This window comes from Rhamphochromis longiceps, linkage group LG12, assembly GCF_057381845.1.
Source record: "Rhamphochromis longiceps isolate RC_006_pf linkage group LG12, R_longiceps_female_GT1.1, whole genome shotgun sequence".
NCBI lineage: Eukaryota > Metazoa > Chordata > Actinopteri > Cichliformes > Cichlidae > Rhamphochromis > Rhamphochromis longiceps.
The window spans coordinates 7,954,547-7,971,553 of record NC_140568.1 but is presented as its reverse complement, the minus strand read 5'-3'; the positions used below and the strand labels follow the sequence as shown (position 1 = coordinate 7,971,553).

The 17,007-nt window shown below is 39.5% G+C and overlaps 1 protein-coding gene and 1 long non-coding RNA gene across 6 annotated transcripts; one reads left to right on the top strand and one right to left on the bottom strand.

Moving 5' to 3' along the window:
- Positions 1 to 389: 389 nt before the first annotated feature.
- On the bottom strand, positions 390 to 14,201 carry LOC146656789 (uncharacterized). Of its 5 annotated transcripts, XM_085424569.1 has the most exons (7): positions 13,583 to 14,201; positions 13,042 to 13,456; positions 11,038 to 12,094; positions 10,576 to 10,892; positions 10,182 to 10,367; positions 6,565 to 6,625; positions 4,828 to 6,493 (listed from the first exon to the last, which is right to left on the bottom strand). In XM_085424569.1, the coding sequence occupies exons 3-7, from the start codon at positions 11,673 to 11,675 to the stop codon at positions 6,289 to 6,291; spliced, it is 1,407 nt and encodes a 468-aa protein (XP_085280695.1). In that variant the 5' UTR covers positions 11,676 to 12,094; positions 13,042 to 13,456; positions 13,583 to 14,201; the 3' UTR covers positions 4,828 to 6,288. The 5 variants fall into 5 exon arrangements, with proteins under 5 accessions (XP_085280698.1, XP_085280696.1, XP_085280697.1 ...); XM_085424572.1 differs by lacking the exons at positions 4,828 to 6,493; positions 6,565 to 6,625 and adding exons at positions 390 to 741; positions 2,664 to 2,734 and having other exon boundaries at positions 13,042 to 14,200; XM_085424568.1 differs by having other exon boundaries at positions 13,042 to 14,200.
- Positions 14,202 to 14,725: 524 nt separating this feature from the next.
- On the top strand, positions 14,726 to 17,007 carry LOC146656788 (uncharacterized). Its single transcript, XR_014913969.1, has 3 exons — positions 14,726 to 15,356; positions 15,488 to 15,612; positions 16,778 to 17,007. It is a non-coding gene; the product is annotated as an uncharacterized LOC146656788 (long non-coding RNA).

Genomic DNA, 17,007 nt, shown 5'->3' with positions numbered 1-17,007 from the left:
TTGGTTAACAGAGCAATCCGATAATAAAAGTGGACAAAGCACATCGAGTTGCCACAAATATCTTTGTATATTACGCAGTGGGGCAAAAAATGAGGTGACCAAATACTTCTTTTCCACCATAATTTGCAAATCAGTTCTTTAAAACTCGGACAAGTTAGAGGTATACCTATGATGAAAATGACAGGCCTCTCTCATATTTTTAAGTGGGAGAACTTGCACAATTGGTGGCTGACTAAATACTTTTTTGCCCCACTGTATTTGATCCTGTCTCCCTCAATACTATTTAATATCTAAATGCTTGATTCATCATATTATAACAAATGTGCTGTTGTAGCTACTGACAGTGAGTTTGATTCCATTTTTTCCATCTACCAAAGAGAAATAATATCTCTTAGTGGCAGGTGGATCACACGTTGATTCTAACACTTTGCATATGACTGGGTAGGATGAGCATTTTATAAGCGCTTGTGTGACATTTTGGAGACGTTAGCTCTTTATACAGTAAAGTTAGAGTGGGATACAAAAAATATCAGGCTGATCCTGCCACGATTTGTTCCCCCGGTTCAAATCACGGAATAACAGTATCCCACTGTGACACACGCTAGGCACAGATACACCCACACACAGGTCGTTGTCATCAGATCCCACATTTATTAAGAGTGTGCACTGAATTACAACAGAACACCGTCTGACAGCGGTCGGTTTCCCCAGCGTCTCTCTCCTCCGCTCCTCTCCACCTCACTATATAAAGGAAAGGAAAACCACCATCAGTCCAAAATCGCCATCAGCTGTTCTTACCAGCGTCGCCCCGTTGAGCTCACTGCACCACTCCTCCCCTGCAGCCGCGCCCCGGACCACACCTCCGCCACACCCACAGTTTATGTTTTTAATCCCATTTTGCACAGAGAAGCATTTTTTGAAAAATGTATTGATAGCAATGCTGAATATTATTACACAGTAAAAAAAACAACTACATGTAAAATTACACCGTAGGGGTGTATGTCTAAGGAGCTCAATGAGGTAGCTTGGAGCTATATCGTTAATAATTCGGAAGGTGAGCAGCAGGATTTTGAATTGAATGCGATACTTAACGGGAAGCCAATGCAGGTCAGCAAGGACAGTGGGTGATAGAGGCATTACATCGGTCTTTCCATCACATTTGTGGCTTCTTCTCCGCTGCTTCTAAGTGGAAATTGGTACATTTGACTTCACTACAATTATCTGACATCTTTAGTTGTTATTTTACAGATGAAGATTTGTGCTCATGAAACGCATGAAGTACAATTTTGTTTCTGTAGTTGATCAATCAGTTATTTGACTTGCATGAATTCAGCAACTATTATTATATGTTAAGTCTTTAAAAGTACTTACTGTTGATATTATTTTCTGTAAATTGTTCAAAATCATAAATGTGTGAGAAGCACTCAATCAGGGGCGACTCCAGCATCAAACCTTTAGGAGGGCTCAGCTCAGTCTTAATGTCATGCTTTTAGTGTTGCCTTCAAAAGAAATGTAATTTTTGGATGACCTACAGCAGTGTCTAAGAATAACAGATTTTAATATAATACATCAGCTTTACGGTGGTCACTTTAGTTTAAAACCCGATGCAATGGCACAGTCATGTTGACAGTAAATTTCAAAAACAGTTTAAGAAAAAGCAGATCAGAGGAGAAACCTGCACGGCATTGTTTCAGTCTCTTAACCACATAGAGGCAGGTCCACCAAATCATCAAGTATTTAAAGTACCATTATACAATACAGACAGTTCAAAATCCCCCTGCGACTCCACGTACCTGCACAAGAAGCAAACTGGTAATAGAGCTGATTTTAAATGACAGCTTTTGAATTCATGCAAACCCAAACACTTTGTTGTGCAGACTCAGCACAGAGACTCGTGTACACCAATTCAGAGAGTGGAGAACAGATTTGTAGTCTGTCACATCAGTATAGTGGCATTCATCCTGTTCAAGTTTACAGTGATGTGAATGTTGCTAAATGCTATTATTCACATTAATAGCAGAGTGCTACTGAAAAGCACACAACGCATCCATTTAATGCATGTAGATGTTGTGAAAAATCCACCTGATCTCTGTTAGTTCCAGTCTCTCTGTCCGCGCTTCCTCTTTGTACTGACAATCACACACAAACATTTTATATTCAACTAAAAAAATAACAAAAAAAATATGTATATATTCTTGTAATAATTATTTTAAGAGCAGTTTCGGATCATCGTTTGATAAGAGCATAGCACCCTGCTTAGTTATGAGCGATCACCATAGATGAATGTGGGCAAAGCAGAAGTGACATATATGTAGCCAGGTGGAAGGTCTTTATTATCGGACATGTCCCTGACTTTGACTTCATGTCCACTCTTACCTGTTTCTTATGTGTGCTGTGTTCCTCCATCTTTCTCCCTTTTTCTCCCCAGCCATGAAGTCTTTTGAATTTTCACTCAATAACAGCACCTTTTAAAGTTATTTGTTTTTATTTATTTAAACATATAGTAAAATTAATATAAAGTGGTACATGTTATGCACTACCTAAAGTGTGAAGTCACAGAATGATACTATTTAGTGCAGTTTTTAATCATTACCAGTCTTCATCTTAGAGCTTGTGCTCTTATTGTGCCATGATGTCTCCTTTTAAACTGTGTGGATATTCACCTCTTCTTCATCCTTCCTGTTCCTTTCACCAAACTGCTCACTCTTGTTCTCCTCTGATCTCACTTCCTGTTCTGGTTATAAGAAGAATGCAGTCAGCATGTGTCAAAGACACTCCCTTAGATTAGATATTTAACATTTTATTTATCAACTATTTTATGCACTAAATCAATCAATTATTAAACAAATATCATATTGTAGAAAAGCAAATAATAATGCACTAAGCAGTTTCATGCCACAAGAGCTAAATGGTCACTTCACTGTATTTATTTCCCACAAACTACTATACCTAGGATCTTCAAGTTTCCACTATAATTCATTAATCTGCAGCGACTGTAGAACATAAAGTATATTGACCTCTATTGCTTTCTTTATGACTTGGCCTGAATACACACACATACACATCTTTGAATAGCACAACAAATGAGGTAATTTTCCATGTGTTTTAATAGGTTTTAGTGATTTATGGGTTTTATGTATGTGTGTGTATTTTGGTCTTCAGTGTAAATTTATACAAACTGTAATTTTTTCAGATGAAAGATCCATTATTTAATGTTGCTTTATGTTGACTCTATGGAGAATAAAGCCTTGCATGAGTGTTGCTATTTTTAATTGTGGAGTGGAAGACCTACTGTACTTGTTGTTTAGTCTGTGATCTGAATGCCAAATTTAACCAAATTGAAAGCAAAGGTTACAGCTGGGATATTCCACACATTTGAAAGACTCATTGTGTAACTCAGATGTTTATGAGCTTTGATCACTCCAGCATAATAATTATCATGTAACTGCAAGAAGACTTAATGAAACTGAAACAATGCACCCTAACACAGGCATTTGAACTGTACGCTAAGGAGTGCATGAAGTGTACCTCTACAGCTGAAAAGAGTTTGACTCTATAATTTCTGGATCTACTGATTTGTTTCTGATGTATCTCTTCTTTTATTTAGCCTGTATTTGTATAGTGCTTTACTAGTCCCTAAGGTCCCCAAAGCGCTTTACACAACCAGTCATCCACCCATTCACACACTGGTGATGGCAAGCTACATTGTAGCCACAGCCACCCTGGGGCGCACTGACAGAGGCGAGGCTGCCCGACACTGGCGCCACCAGTAGGCAACGGGGGAAGTATCTTGCCCAAGGACACAACGACCGCAGCCGTACAAGCCGGGGCTCGAACCGGCAACCTTCCGGTTACAAGGCGAACTCCCAACTCTTGAGCCACAATCGCCCCATTATGAACAGAAAGATGATGAAATCCTCTTTATTTGAGAAAATGTCCTTAAACTATTTTTCCTCCTTCTTACTGAGTTTCCAAGCTACCTCTTTGTTAAGTGAATAAACTATTTGAACAAGAAAGATATCATGGCATTTATGATGATACTGTGTGTGTGTGTGTGTGTGTGTGCGCGCGCGCGTGCGCGCAGAGGGGAGGTCAAGACAGGAGCTCGCTGAGTTGACCTGGTACATCAAGTTTGGATTTCCCCAGTTATTGGTAAACAAAAAAGATTTAAACTTAAAAGATTTTGAGTTCATGCACACTAGAAAAAAAAATTCTCTTCATCACAATCATTTGTTTAAAAATATGGCTATTTTACTGATCTATGGTTATTATTAAAGAGGAAGGAAAGAAGAAGAGGAAGCCTGAGCCCAGGTTCTGTCCATTTTCATAACAAGTGACAGCACAGACATCTGAGCTTTTTCGTCATAAAGATTGTGATGTGAAGCATCAGCAGGTAAAGTGTCGTTAAAGTGTCACTTCAATAATGCTGCTGGGAGAAAGAAGTGTTGACACATACTAGTTTTGAATAAAAGGTTTAAAACACAAACAGTCGAATCCTAGGTGTTGCTTTTAAGCTTAAAGAATATAATAAGTTCTAAGACAATTCAGTTTACTTCTTACTGTCCATGTTGTGTTGTGGTATTTACTTTATCATGAATGTACGCTACTTTGTTCTAGCGACTGTAAAAAAAATAATTGTATTCATGAAATAAACTAGACTTTCACAGTCTGCATCTTCCACAGTTTTTATGCTTTTTTTCCACTCCAAGTTTGACACAAACCCACAGACAACCAGAGTTAACTATGTGAAGCAATCACAGACACTGTAATGGCAGATTTTTCTAATAAACACAATCAGGTTAACATTAAGGTTTAACATTGAAGGAGATTTGTTCCATAGTCACAGTTATGCTTGTATTTCCTTTACTTACATCCAACACTACTATGTTCTGTTTCAGTCCAGGTGCTGGCAGTTTATCCTTTGTTGTTTGGACAAATAAGCTTAAAGCTAAACCTTCATGTTTTTGATGGGAAAGTTTGTTAAACCATTGCTCAACTTATGTCTGCATGAGAGCAGATAATTATGATGTACTTGTAAAAAGACTTGATAAGCAGGTCACAGCTGAATCAAGGGGTAATAAAAATAAGACCACGCAGTCTCAGCACGACTACACATGCAGTGGGTTATCGCACACATTTGAAAGACTCATTGTGTAACTCAGGATGTGACCCCTTATAAAGGAGACAGAGAAGTTCTGTTGTTCAGTCAAGTAAAACCTGGTGAAAGCGCAATTCTAAGACTCTGGTCGTTGCTTAAGTGTATAGATAAAAAATCTTTTCTTCATACATTCTTTTCTTACTATATTAGTATAATCGCCAAATCGATCATTTAATATTTATCTCCTGAAACGATCTACATTAACTTTTTATCCCTAGAAATGTGTTTCCAGAGTCCCAGGTTTAGTGACTTCCTGTCCACCATCACATTAGCCGAGTAGTTGTCAAATTTGAGGGGAGCAGAGAAGATCAGACACCAGTCAGCAGGTCAGAGGCCATCTCTCATTTCACAAATCAATCACTTGATTTATAAATGGAACAAACACCCCATCAGACCAGGTAATGACCCATTATGAGACAACAGCCGTCTGAGAGGAGATGTTCTGTATCACAAAACATGGGAAACAAACAAACTCTAGGCATTCTGAAATATATAAAGCTCAACAAAAAAAGACAACCATATCAGATCCTGATGTAATTCATGTTGTTGTTGTCTTTATTAGTCATTTAAAAAGAGGTCCAGAAAAAGTGTCCAGGAAGAGATTCTACTGCCCCCGTGTGGCCACAAAGACACACAACAGCTTCATTTCTCAGCCTGTTGCCTTCTTTTTCCTTCATGATGTAAACAGTGAATGAACCGAAAGAAGTCAACCCATAAACTGTTAAACTGATACAACAGTCATGATGATTATGTAACAAGTTGTAGTTGACTTTCTGGTGGTCGTTTTGGTATACAATTTAAAAGCCATTTTCTTTTATAAATACACCATACACTTTGTTCTTGACCATTTCTTTTCCTCATATCCTTAACGGACAGTGGAGGAACACTACATCTAGCTTCTGTTTAACATTTATCCAGGCGCCCCCACACTGTACCTCTACAGAAACCAAGGGAGAGACAGACACACAAAGATTTCCACTTGAATCTTGATCTCAAAATAGAAAAAGTTTTATCACAAAATAATTACAAGAGCACAAATAAAAACTCGAAACCAAAGACAAATGAAATAAAAGGGCAAGGCCCTGCGACTGAACACAGCACATCTTGCACACCTTTAAAATTCACAAATTTCAGTTTTCTTTGTCAGTCTGTGGTATTAAAAAAATCTCAACATGATGACCAATGTTTGACCTTTCACCTCTAGCATAGTTTTCTCTGGATTTCAATCTGGCCACTCCTGAAATGACATTTATCAGTGTATGTACAGCATCCATTTTTGGTTTAGACAGTCTGACACAGACCGTCTCCATGGCAACCTCCGAGACTCTTCTTTTCCTAAAAAAAAAAAAAAAGTCTCTATATGACCACCAACAAACCTGTTACACCATATTTTTTCACCAGCTCACCTTTGCTGAAGGTTCTCATACAAATCTAAACATCTTTTGAGAAAGTCCACATCACTCTGATCTGTAATGAAAACAGAAAAACAATGACAACACCAGCAGAGGCCTCCGACATAAACCTGGCAACATAAATCTAGATAACTTTGCTTATTTATCTCTTAAAACATTCAACAAAGATTAAAAATTCTAACAAATATACCAATATAAATATATATTCCAGAAACAGGACATTCCAGTTAGATCCTCTCCAAACTTATACTGGGCGGCTCAGCCCATCATCCACTTTCACAAAACAGAAAGCCGCCTGATACAACAGCCCCAAAAGTGACAAAAATCCACCTCCAAAAAGCAAAACTTCTCATAATGGAAAAACAAAAAAGATTGTCAATCCTATCAAACACTTTCTCTTAATCTAAAGAAATTATTCCAACATCAAACTGTACAATTTACAAATAACTACCAAGTCTCTCATGAGAAAACTCTTGTTCACATTAGAGCTGTGTGGTACACAGTACGACTGATCCCTGTGAGTGATTCATTTCACAAAGTGTTTCGGCCTGGTGGCCAGTACTTTTGAAGGAAGTTAGTAATCTGTGCATAACAGAGCCACGTCTCCATTTCTAAGCAGAGACAAATCTCTGTTTTTTAGGGAGAAGAGAGAGCCCCACATGATGGCTCGATGCCAGTAACAGTCTTTTACAGAAGTCTGCAGGCAGCCCACCCTGTGCAGGAGCCAGCTGACCAGCAGCAGCACTAATCTCCTCCAAAGAAAAGTTAGCATCCAGGACAGCTCTGTCCTCAGAGCTCAGCTGAGGAAGCCCCTGCAGCAGCTTCTCCACTCAAGCTTTATTACTTTACTCCATCCCTAACATGGTGGTGTAAAAGTCCACGGCATACTGACCTGCTCTGCATCCAGGAAAAACCACTAACGCCACATAAACTACGCTAACAACACCATACACAATTACACTAACTCATAATCAGCCTCACAACACACCACACATAAAAAAAACACAACTTTCAGCCAGACAAACCACACAGTCCACCAAACTTCCATCATTCACAAGAGAGAGGGAGAGATATAAAACGAGAGAGTTTAGTGGATGTGTGTTTGTGTGTGTGATACACACAATTTATGAATGTACTCTCCAATAAAGGTTATGTAGTTGATGAAAAGTGGGTTAGATTAAATGTTTACATTTCTTGTGCATGAAGTAAACTATAATATTTATATGTAAAATTCCACACCTACACCTGTGCGCCCTCACACTGCAGCACATTTTACTCCCCTGGTTGCAGAAACCATTCTATATTTTGTCACAGCTGCAAAAGAAGCTCCACTCAAAGAAACTCAAAGTTGATGGAGAGGAAGAGATTTCAGAACATGAGGCAGGAAGGTGGGGAGAGACTGAGGCGGTATGGCACACAGGAAACGGTCGAGGGCAGACTCAAACCCAAGCTCCTGCAGTGGGAACTCTAACGTTTAGTACATGTGTCCCCACTCAGCCAGGTGAGATATAGCAGAACCATCAATTCAGAGTCTGACAGTAAGGGTGAAGACGAGCCTGACTGTTGGTCTGCTCCAAAACAAGCCCATAAGCAAGCTTTGAAATAATATGTTACAAAAGTGTGAAACTGCGACATGAAATTTGATTTGAAAATGAAATTCATCCTGATCAGGAGCTGTTATGATCTAAATGGTGTTCTAGATCCAGTAAGCATTCATTCAACTTGTATGCAGCAAAATTAAAAATAAGTTACCACATGTTGTTTTTTAATTTGGTAAATAATTGATAAAATGTTAAAAGTACTGGTCGTACCTTAGCCACATGTTTTTTCTGTGTCCTGAGCTACAAGGTTTCTGGACAGGGTATTTTGCTATTATGTCAACTGTTCTTGGGGTAACTCTTCATCCTTGTCCTCTGATTGCTGTATTTGGGATTCCTGTTCGCTCACTTACACTTGATTCCACACAAAAGGATATTATAGCCTTCACATCCCTATTAGCGAGACGTCTAATATTGTTGCATTGGAAGTCTGTTAAGTATCCTACTGTTTCCCGGTGGCTTGAAGATGTCATGTTTTTTTTAAAACTTGAAAAAATTAAATATACGTTGAGAGGTTGCACAGCCAAATTTTTTCACAAGTGGCAACCCTTTATCTCTTATTTTGCTAGTCTAGAGGTATTGCCTGTTTAAATCTACTTTTGTTACTGTTATATTCCTCTAATATGTTTGATGGTTGTGTTGATCTGTGTGGGACTGGGGGGCGTTGTGGTTTGTTTTTTTTTTGTTACTTTTATTTATATTTTTATATATATACATACATACATACATACATACATACACATATACACACACACACTTAGGAAAATGAAGAAAGGTTGACTGTATTTCGGTAACTACTTACAGAAAAAGATTGATGAGCAGAAAAAAAGAAACAAACTTTAATTGTTTCTGATTAGAAGCTGTACAATCCGGACTGACTTTAACAAATGTGCTATAGGCTCACCTGGAAAATAGTGAGCTTTAAAAGACTGATTTTGTTCCAAAGGCTTGCACAGACCTCAACCAATCCTAAGGCTAATTAGCACGGCTAGAATTTTAAAAACATTTGTTAAATGATGTCATTGCTAACATATACCTGTTTTAGAGCATGGTGAGTAGCGAGAATGCAAAGTTATTGTTACCTCTAAAAAGAAAAATGTGAAGATGTGATATTAGCATGAGCTATATAGTATCTCCAAAAGTTGATTCTGTTCATCTGGACTTTACGTTTTGTGGGAAAAACGTTTCGTCACTCATCCAATTGACTTCTTCAGTCTCAGCTGACTGCAGGTTTCCCCAATCTTATAAACAGTGCATGTATATGGTTACCTGCCCCCTTGCAAAACTTTGCTAGACCCGTCCCTGCACAGTTACCAGCTGTCAGTAAAAAAGGATCCTGATGTTATTTGTCTCTCAGAAACAGTTCATAACTTCCCTTCAACTTATTCATGTCACCTAAAAGGTAAACCTGTTTCTCCATCACCTGTTCAGCTCTGATGATTCAGTAAGGACATCTCCTGGCTTCATCTTCACGTTTCCCTCTCACCATATATCCAAACCGATATCATGACCAGCAGCTGTTACAGCTGTGGCTCCAGCCAACATCAGCTGATACTAGAAAGTAATATTAAATAAATTCTAATAGCAGCTGATCAAGTTTTAACCTGCTGCTGTTGTTTAGAGCGACCACCGCTGGTTTCCTCTTTCTGGCTCGAAATGCGCGATAAACAAACAAGAGAGAAAAGCGATCAGCTGATCATTGATCAGTTTCATCATTTAAGTAGCAACAGGAGAGAGAGGGAGAGAGAATGGGAGAAGAAGAGGCAGCTGGCCACGTAAAGACACAGAAGAACTCCAGCTTTGTGTATTTTTTTTTCATTCAAGCTGGACATTCAAGCACACTTTACTTTCTGAACCTTTTGTTCAGTTTCAGCAAGAGCTGGTTTTCTAAATTAACAGAGGCAATCCGACTTCGTTTGGCTGTGAAGAGTAGACCAGCACAGCTAAAAAGTCGTTCACACGCAGCAGAAGCAGGCAGAGCTGTGTTCAGTTTAAGAGAGAGGTTTTTGATACCTGAGAAGGAGTGCAGCAGCTCCATGGTGTCTGTGGCACAAGCAAGGTAACCATCAAGCTCAACTGCACTTTGCAGCCTTCTGGAGATTGGTCTGGAGAAGAATTCATCTTCATCAGATGACTCTCTTTGCTGATCCTCACTCTCATGCTCTGTCGTTTCAAGATGTTGTTTGATGTATGTCAAGGCTGTAATTGCAAGTAGATAACACAATTTTGTTATTTAAATTTCAGTGATTATTCCTGAACACAAATTTAAAAACGGCAAATTCTCAAAAAGGATTGTTTAGTATTCGGGACAGACCATCAATAACTTACAATGTATTAGGTGAAATACTCACTTAAGCATGTGTTCAAATGTAAAAATACACAAAAATGGGATCACATGAATCCTTACCAGCCTCTGTTACATCTGCTCTGTCAGTCCAGGAAGTCTTGAACTTGGGTAAGAGGACTGCAGCTGCAGCCAACTCTGGATCCTCCATCATCGCTCCAAAACGCTTTTGAAGGCCATTTTGCAGGACTCTGATGAGTGGCACGCATGTCTTGCTTGATGTCTCCAGCCTGCTAAGTTTGAACAGTAGTTGTTGGATTACTGGCAGGAGCCATCCCATAAAGGAAGTGGACTCAGACTGAAGAATGTTTGAAGCTTTCACCAGTGGCTTCATGGTGGTACAGTACTCCCTAAGGAATGCAACTTCTGCAGGACTCAACCTGTAAGACACAACAACAAAACCCACCATGACTATAACAGGGATCTTCTGATTTAATATTAAGAGTCTGCTCACGTTTTTAACCATCCATTAAGGAAAATTCACAAGATTTGCAACCATATTGGTAGGTGTCCAATTTTACTCACATTTTCACCTTGAACTCCTCACAAATGCTCCTGATGGCATTTTCCCCCTTCTCATCAATGATGCGTATTATCCTTTCAATGGCAAGGTAGGTTGAATTCCATTGTGTTGCATTGGGACGAATGATCTGTAGCTCACACTTGTCCTCTACCACTTCATTAGCCAAATGAGATCGGCCAGTTTTGTTCCAAATGGCCTGGCATTTTGCAAAGCATGCACGGGAGAGCCTCTCGTAGGTTTCATTCATGCTCTCTGCTAGGGCAGCATCAGATGTTGCCACAAGGTTTAGCAGGTGACATGCACATCGCTGATGAGACGGGAGTTGATACTCCAAACCAGAGTCTTCATCAAGAATTGCACTTGCCTCATGGTAGTCAATATGGTCAGTCAGGTCAATAGTTTCTGGGTCTGTTTCATCTTCAGCTTCATCTGCATCATTTTGTGCCCCAAACAGTGGATCCAACTTTGTCAAGGCCTTCCACATATCAGTTGTGGTTCTTACAACTTTGCCTCTAATCTTGTATTGGCAATGGATATCATCAAGCGCACCAGCAAGCATGTCAAATGTGTGAGACCCTCTCAATCTTTTGCATGCTGGTGCTACAGATCTTCTTTCCAGGGACTCTTCCTCCAATGGCATGTGACTCCAAGGTAACTTTTCTGATGAGCTGACCAACAATCAGTAGTGGTAGCAACAAATTTGACTTTATCCAATGCTGCAACCAAAGTCATCTTCATGTGATCAGCAGCTTCACAGATTCTGGCACGGACAGTGGGTCTGGAGAGGACTTTGGCTTGAGGTTGTAATGTGGTAACCAATTCTTTGAAAGATGGCTGTTCTACCACTGCAAATGGCTGTAGACCCTCACATATGAAATTGATGACAAGCATGTCAACAGTTGCTTGTGGAACATGTTTGTTTGCAGCTCTCAACATCAGGTCTGGTAACTTGGCTTGTGTATTTGCTGAGAGCTTGTTTGGTGTGGCTGTGGCCTTTCGCTGACGAGATGTTGATGCCACAGTGATATTGTACTGCTCAATCTTCGATGGATGTTTCCTCTGTAGAGATAAATATTATCATACGTCAGGTTCATACATTACTTCATAACATCACTGTGATTAACACTACAGGAAAACATTTTTAAAACATCATTCAACTAGACATGAGCTAATCTTTGATTGTTTAGCATAGTATAAAAGAGTGGTGAATTTGGTCAAATCTTGCAGATATATTGCTGTATTTATTTACAAATGTAAACCAATTTTGAACGATCATTGCGAAAAACATGAATTTCTGTATACATTCCAAGTTCTGTAATCTGTATACTATCTGTAAAAAGAGTATCGACCAATGTATCAGTATCTAAATTTTTAAGTCCTTTTTATCAGTATCACCCTAAAGTTTTCAGTATTAGTCAGGTTCTAAAAATACTAAGAGAGCAAAATATGTGTATATAGCAAATGTAATTTAAGGAAAGGGATCACATACACAAAAATGCTGCCCATACAGCTAACAAATAAAAACAATCCACATTATGTTCTTTAAAAAAAATATATCATATTGGGAAACATATAACCCTACTGATTAAGAGCCACGTCACTATGATAGACCTATATCAGGCCAATGATCCTGATCAACTGATCCATCAAGCGGGCTCTGGTACATGTCAGCTGAGAGCTGGAAGATTAATTTGAGATGCAGCTCAGCACTGTGTTCAAATTTTGTTTTTGTTTTTTATATAGGCCAGCTGATTGTAGGCCTGTGAGTTTTAAATGACTACAAATTTAATTTATTGTAATGACGGTGGTTATCCAAATAATAAGCTAAAACATTCCTACGAATTTAGCTCAATTATGCATGCACACACGCACATTAGCTAGCTCCGTCTTATTTTAATATCAGGCTAACCAATGGCGGTGACAATATCTCAGCCAAACTAATAACCTTAACACACATGAAAAATAAGAAGGCAATATTGTACACGTATAGTTGTAAAACCTCTTACCTCAATGTGGTTTTTTTTTTTTTTTAGATTAGACGCTGAAGTCTTGTAAGCTGAAATGACTGTAGAGGTCAAACAAAGTTTGCACTGCATCTGGACGCTGTCTCCTTTTCTCCCTCTGCACATGAAAAATTCCTCCAGGTATGGCCACGGGCACACGTCCTCCGTCTTTTCTACGTCGTTTTCATGGTTGACAGTTGTCCTCTGTCTCCATTTTGGCTTCTTTGTCTCCACATCTTCCGTCTATAAAGTAGTTTGTACTCCACCATGTAGCACCTCCAGACACCTGTGCCTGCTGCTGCATCAGAGTTTATTCTTTGCTTACGTCTTAAATTGGCCGGTGTTCCAGATCTACTGGCGTTTAGATCAACTGGCGTTGGTCGAACAGATGTGTGGCAGTCTTGCGTTTCAGTAGCTCCTACCGACAAACCAGCAAAAAAACGCCAAATGTGTCACCTGTGACACTTGTGAGGTTGTCTCAAACACACTCCGTCAGTCTTGATGCTGTTGAACAACAAAATGTTTAAAAATGTGGCGAGTTTACCTGGTGATATCCTCGTGCGCGACGCGATCGCGAAAACAGCAAACAAGTAACACCACGCCGTTGTTGTTCACAGGACAGCAAGAGTAAACGATCGGGAGACTCTTGTCGTCGTTATCGTTCCCCTCGCACGGTTTATTTCTCCGAATTCAGCGTTTTTGCTTCACAACTACAGCGTGCAGTTTACTTTGTGCACTAACATGGACTCGAGTCAACCAGCGCCACCTCTGGCCAAGTGCCACAGCCTACAGCCAGATCAACCTGTGACACACATCTGCACCACGTTTGAATTCGTGTCATGCACATTTGTACCTTTCAATTGTGTCTGTTTGTGCGTCATGCAAACAAACCTTTGGAAAGAATGAAATGATATCATGTATTTATTATCAGCCTACATTTGTACAAAATGCCAAATGACATACACATAAGAATCACCATCCTGATATCAATACTTTTGCCCATACGAAAAATGTCGTGAACACACTAATATTTCACCAGTGTTGTAACATCACATGTCGTTAGCGTAGTCTGTCTGTGTCTGCCCTCTGCAAACAAACATGTTAGAGTTGGTTGTGATATACAGTCTGCATAAGTGTGGTCAATCTAATAAACATTTATAAGGAGATGGCAGTTACTGTGAATGTACAGCAGGTGATTAGTAATAAACAGCCAGACAATGACTCTGACAATCTCATTCAATCTTGCAGATTGCACCTTCTGTGGAAAGTGGTACCACACGGTGTGTGTGGACTTCCCCTGTGCAGAAGGCGACTACAAATGTTGTGGGTGCTAAATAAACAGAAAAAATTGATCCCTGTTGTCTTTGCTTACTGATTGTTTTCAGTGTTGACAATCCACATTGCTGGCATTGCATCTTTCAACATGTTTGTGGGCAGATTTGGATGTACCAGGGGTAAGTGCAGCCACTCAGCCTCTACTCAATGTGATCATAGCAGCAGGTGCAGATGTGTCACAAGTTAATCTAGTAGTGGCCTATGGTCATGTGTTAGTGGTGGGAACAGTCATATCCACTCACTCTCACTGGCTGTTTATTACTAATCACTGTGTAACTGCTGTGAATTCACAGTAACTGCCGTCTCCTTACAAATGTTCATTAGATTAACCACACTTATACAGACTGTATATAACTCCAGCCATGTTGATGAATTGCCTATATTGGCTGGAAATATTCATTTTCAGGGAAAAGACACAGACAGACGATGCTTACAGGATGTGATGTGACAACACTAATGAAATATTGATGTGTCATATTTGTCCAAGGCGTATTTCATTGTTATGGAAAAAGAGAATATTAAAATCATGATGACCAATTGGAGTGGTGATTTCTATGACTTTGTGTATATAATTTGGAATTTTGTACAAATGTAGGCCAATAAGGAATATATGATATCATTTCATTCTTTCCAAAGGTTTGTTTGCATGACGCACAAACAGACACAATTGAAAGGTACAAATGTGCATGACACGAATTCAAACGTGGTGCAGATGTGTGTCACAGGTTGATCTGGCTGTAGGCTGTGGCACTTGGCCAGAGGTGGCGCTGGTTGACTCGAGTCCATGTTAGTGCACAAAGTAAACTGCACGCTGTAGTTGTGAAGCAAAAACGCTGAATTCGGAGAAATAAACCGTGCGAGGGGAACGGTAACGACGACAAGAGTCTCCCGATCGTTTACTCTTGCTGTCCCGTGAACAACAACGGCGTGGTGTTACTTGTTTGCTGTTTTCGCGATCGCGTCGCGCACGAGGATATCACCAGGTAAACTCGCCACATTTTTAAACATTTTGTTGTTCAACAGCATCAAGACTGACGGAGTGTGTTTGAGACAACCTCACAAGTGTCACAGATGACACATTTGGCGTTTTTTTTTTTTGCTGGTTTGTCGGTAGGAGCTACTGAAACGCAAGACTGCCACACATCTGTTCGACCAACGCCAGTTGATCTAAACGCCAGTAGATCTGGAACACCGGTCGGGATTGCACGGCTTTATTGGCTGCAAAAATGCAGACGAAAGGTTTGAATATTAATTCAAATTGTGGGCGTACTCAGTAGATTACATGGTGTAAGTTGTACTCAAGTATGAGTAAAATTACACACTTGAAAAATTACTCATAAAAGTACAAGTACCCAAAAAATCTACTTAATTACAGTAACGTGAGTATTTGTAATTCATTACTTCCACCCCTGACAGTAAATGACCATAAATTAACTGTAAATTACACTGCGGTGAGCTCCATTCATATCCGGTTGTTCAGTGATGACGCCACGAATCCTACTTCCGGGTCTAAAGTAGTCTGCGTTTAATATGGCTTTTGTGTTGTTAACATGTTTAATGTTATGTATTTTCTTCTATTTGATCTCAAAAGAAAGGGAGGTCAACAGGGATCACTGACTGTCAGTGATCCCTGTTGACCTCCCTCGGCTTTTATTACCGCTAATCATTTATTTAAGCTCAGTTTTTAAAACCTTAGGATGTAACTACAGCCCAGCCCATGCAGCAGTATATGAATGACTAACCTCGTATTTTGGATGGATTATCTCAGTTGTTCTCCTCGCGTATAGGTGTAACGGAGAAACAGCCAATCAAATCGCAGCTTTTCGGGCATTGGAAAAAAATGGGGTTTTTTTACACTGAACTGTCTGAGCGCGGGTTCGAGTCCTGGTTGGGACAAAGGTTGTGTTACATTATCAAAAGTTAAACACCATTTTCAATTTACTTATTGTGGATAACATTTATTTTTCACTTTGCTTTTAATTTTTATTTCATTATCATTTTATTTAGATTATATAGTGTTATGGCCTGTGGAGCAATTTTTCTGCATTACGTACCTATACTGTCATAACTCAGACTGTATCATGACAGTCTTGAGATGATACATACCAGACATATAGTCTACAATTATGCAGACATCCAACTTTTAATAAAAAGACTAAAGCTAAAACTATAATACAGATACATTCTGATGACATAGAAAATGATGCTTATACATAATTTAAACAAGGCATGTCTGTAATAAGTCATCTGTCTGCTTCCTGGTGGCTGTTAGTTTATATCTATTCATTTTCCAGCACAAACTCAGTACTGACATCATTACTTTATTCCAGTCATGCTCTTGCCAGCCTCCACTCTGCATGCTTTAAATCTGTTGCTCTTCTGCTTCTACCATTCTGTGTTTCAGATCCTCAGCTATGCAGCCCGCCTCCTCTCCTTTCTCCTCCTCACCGTGGTCACTCAGAACCCTGTCCCAGCCTCCATCTTCATCACTACCAGCATTTTGACTCTGGGGTGTGGCTTATGCAAAATCCTGTCACTGCTGAGATTTCTTCTGCTATGATGGGTCATTGGAGTCTAACTGCCTAACAGTTACATTTATTTCTGTATCTCAATAAATCATGTTCGGTTTTTCCA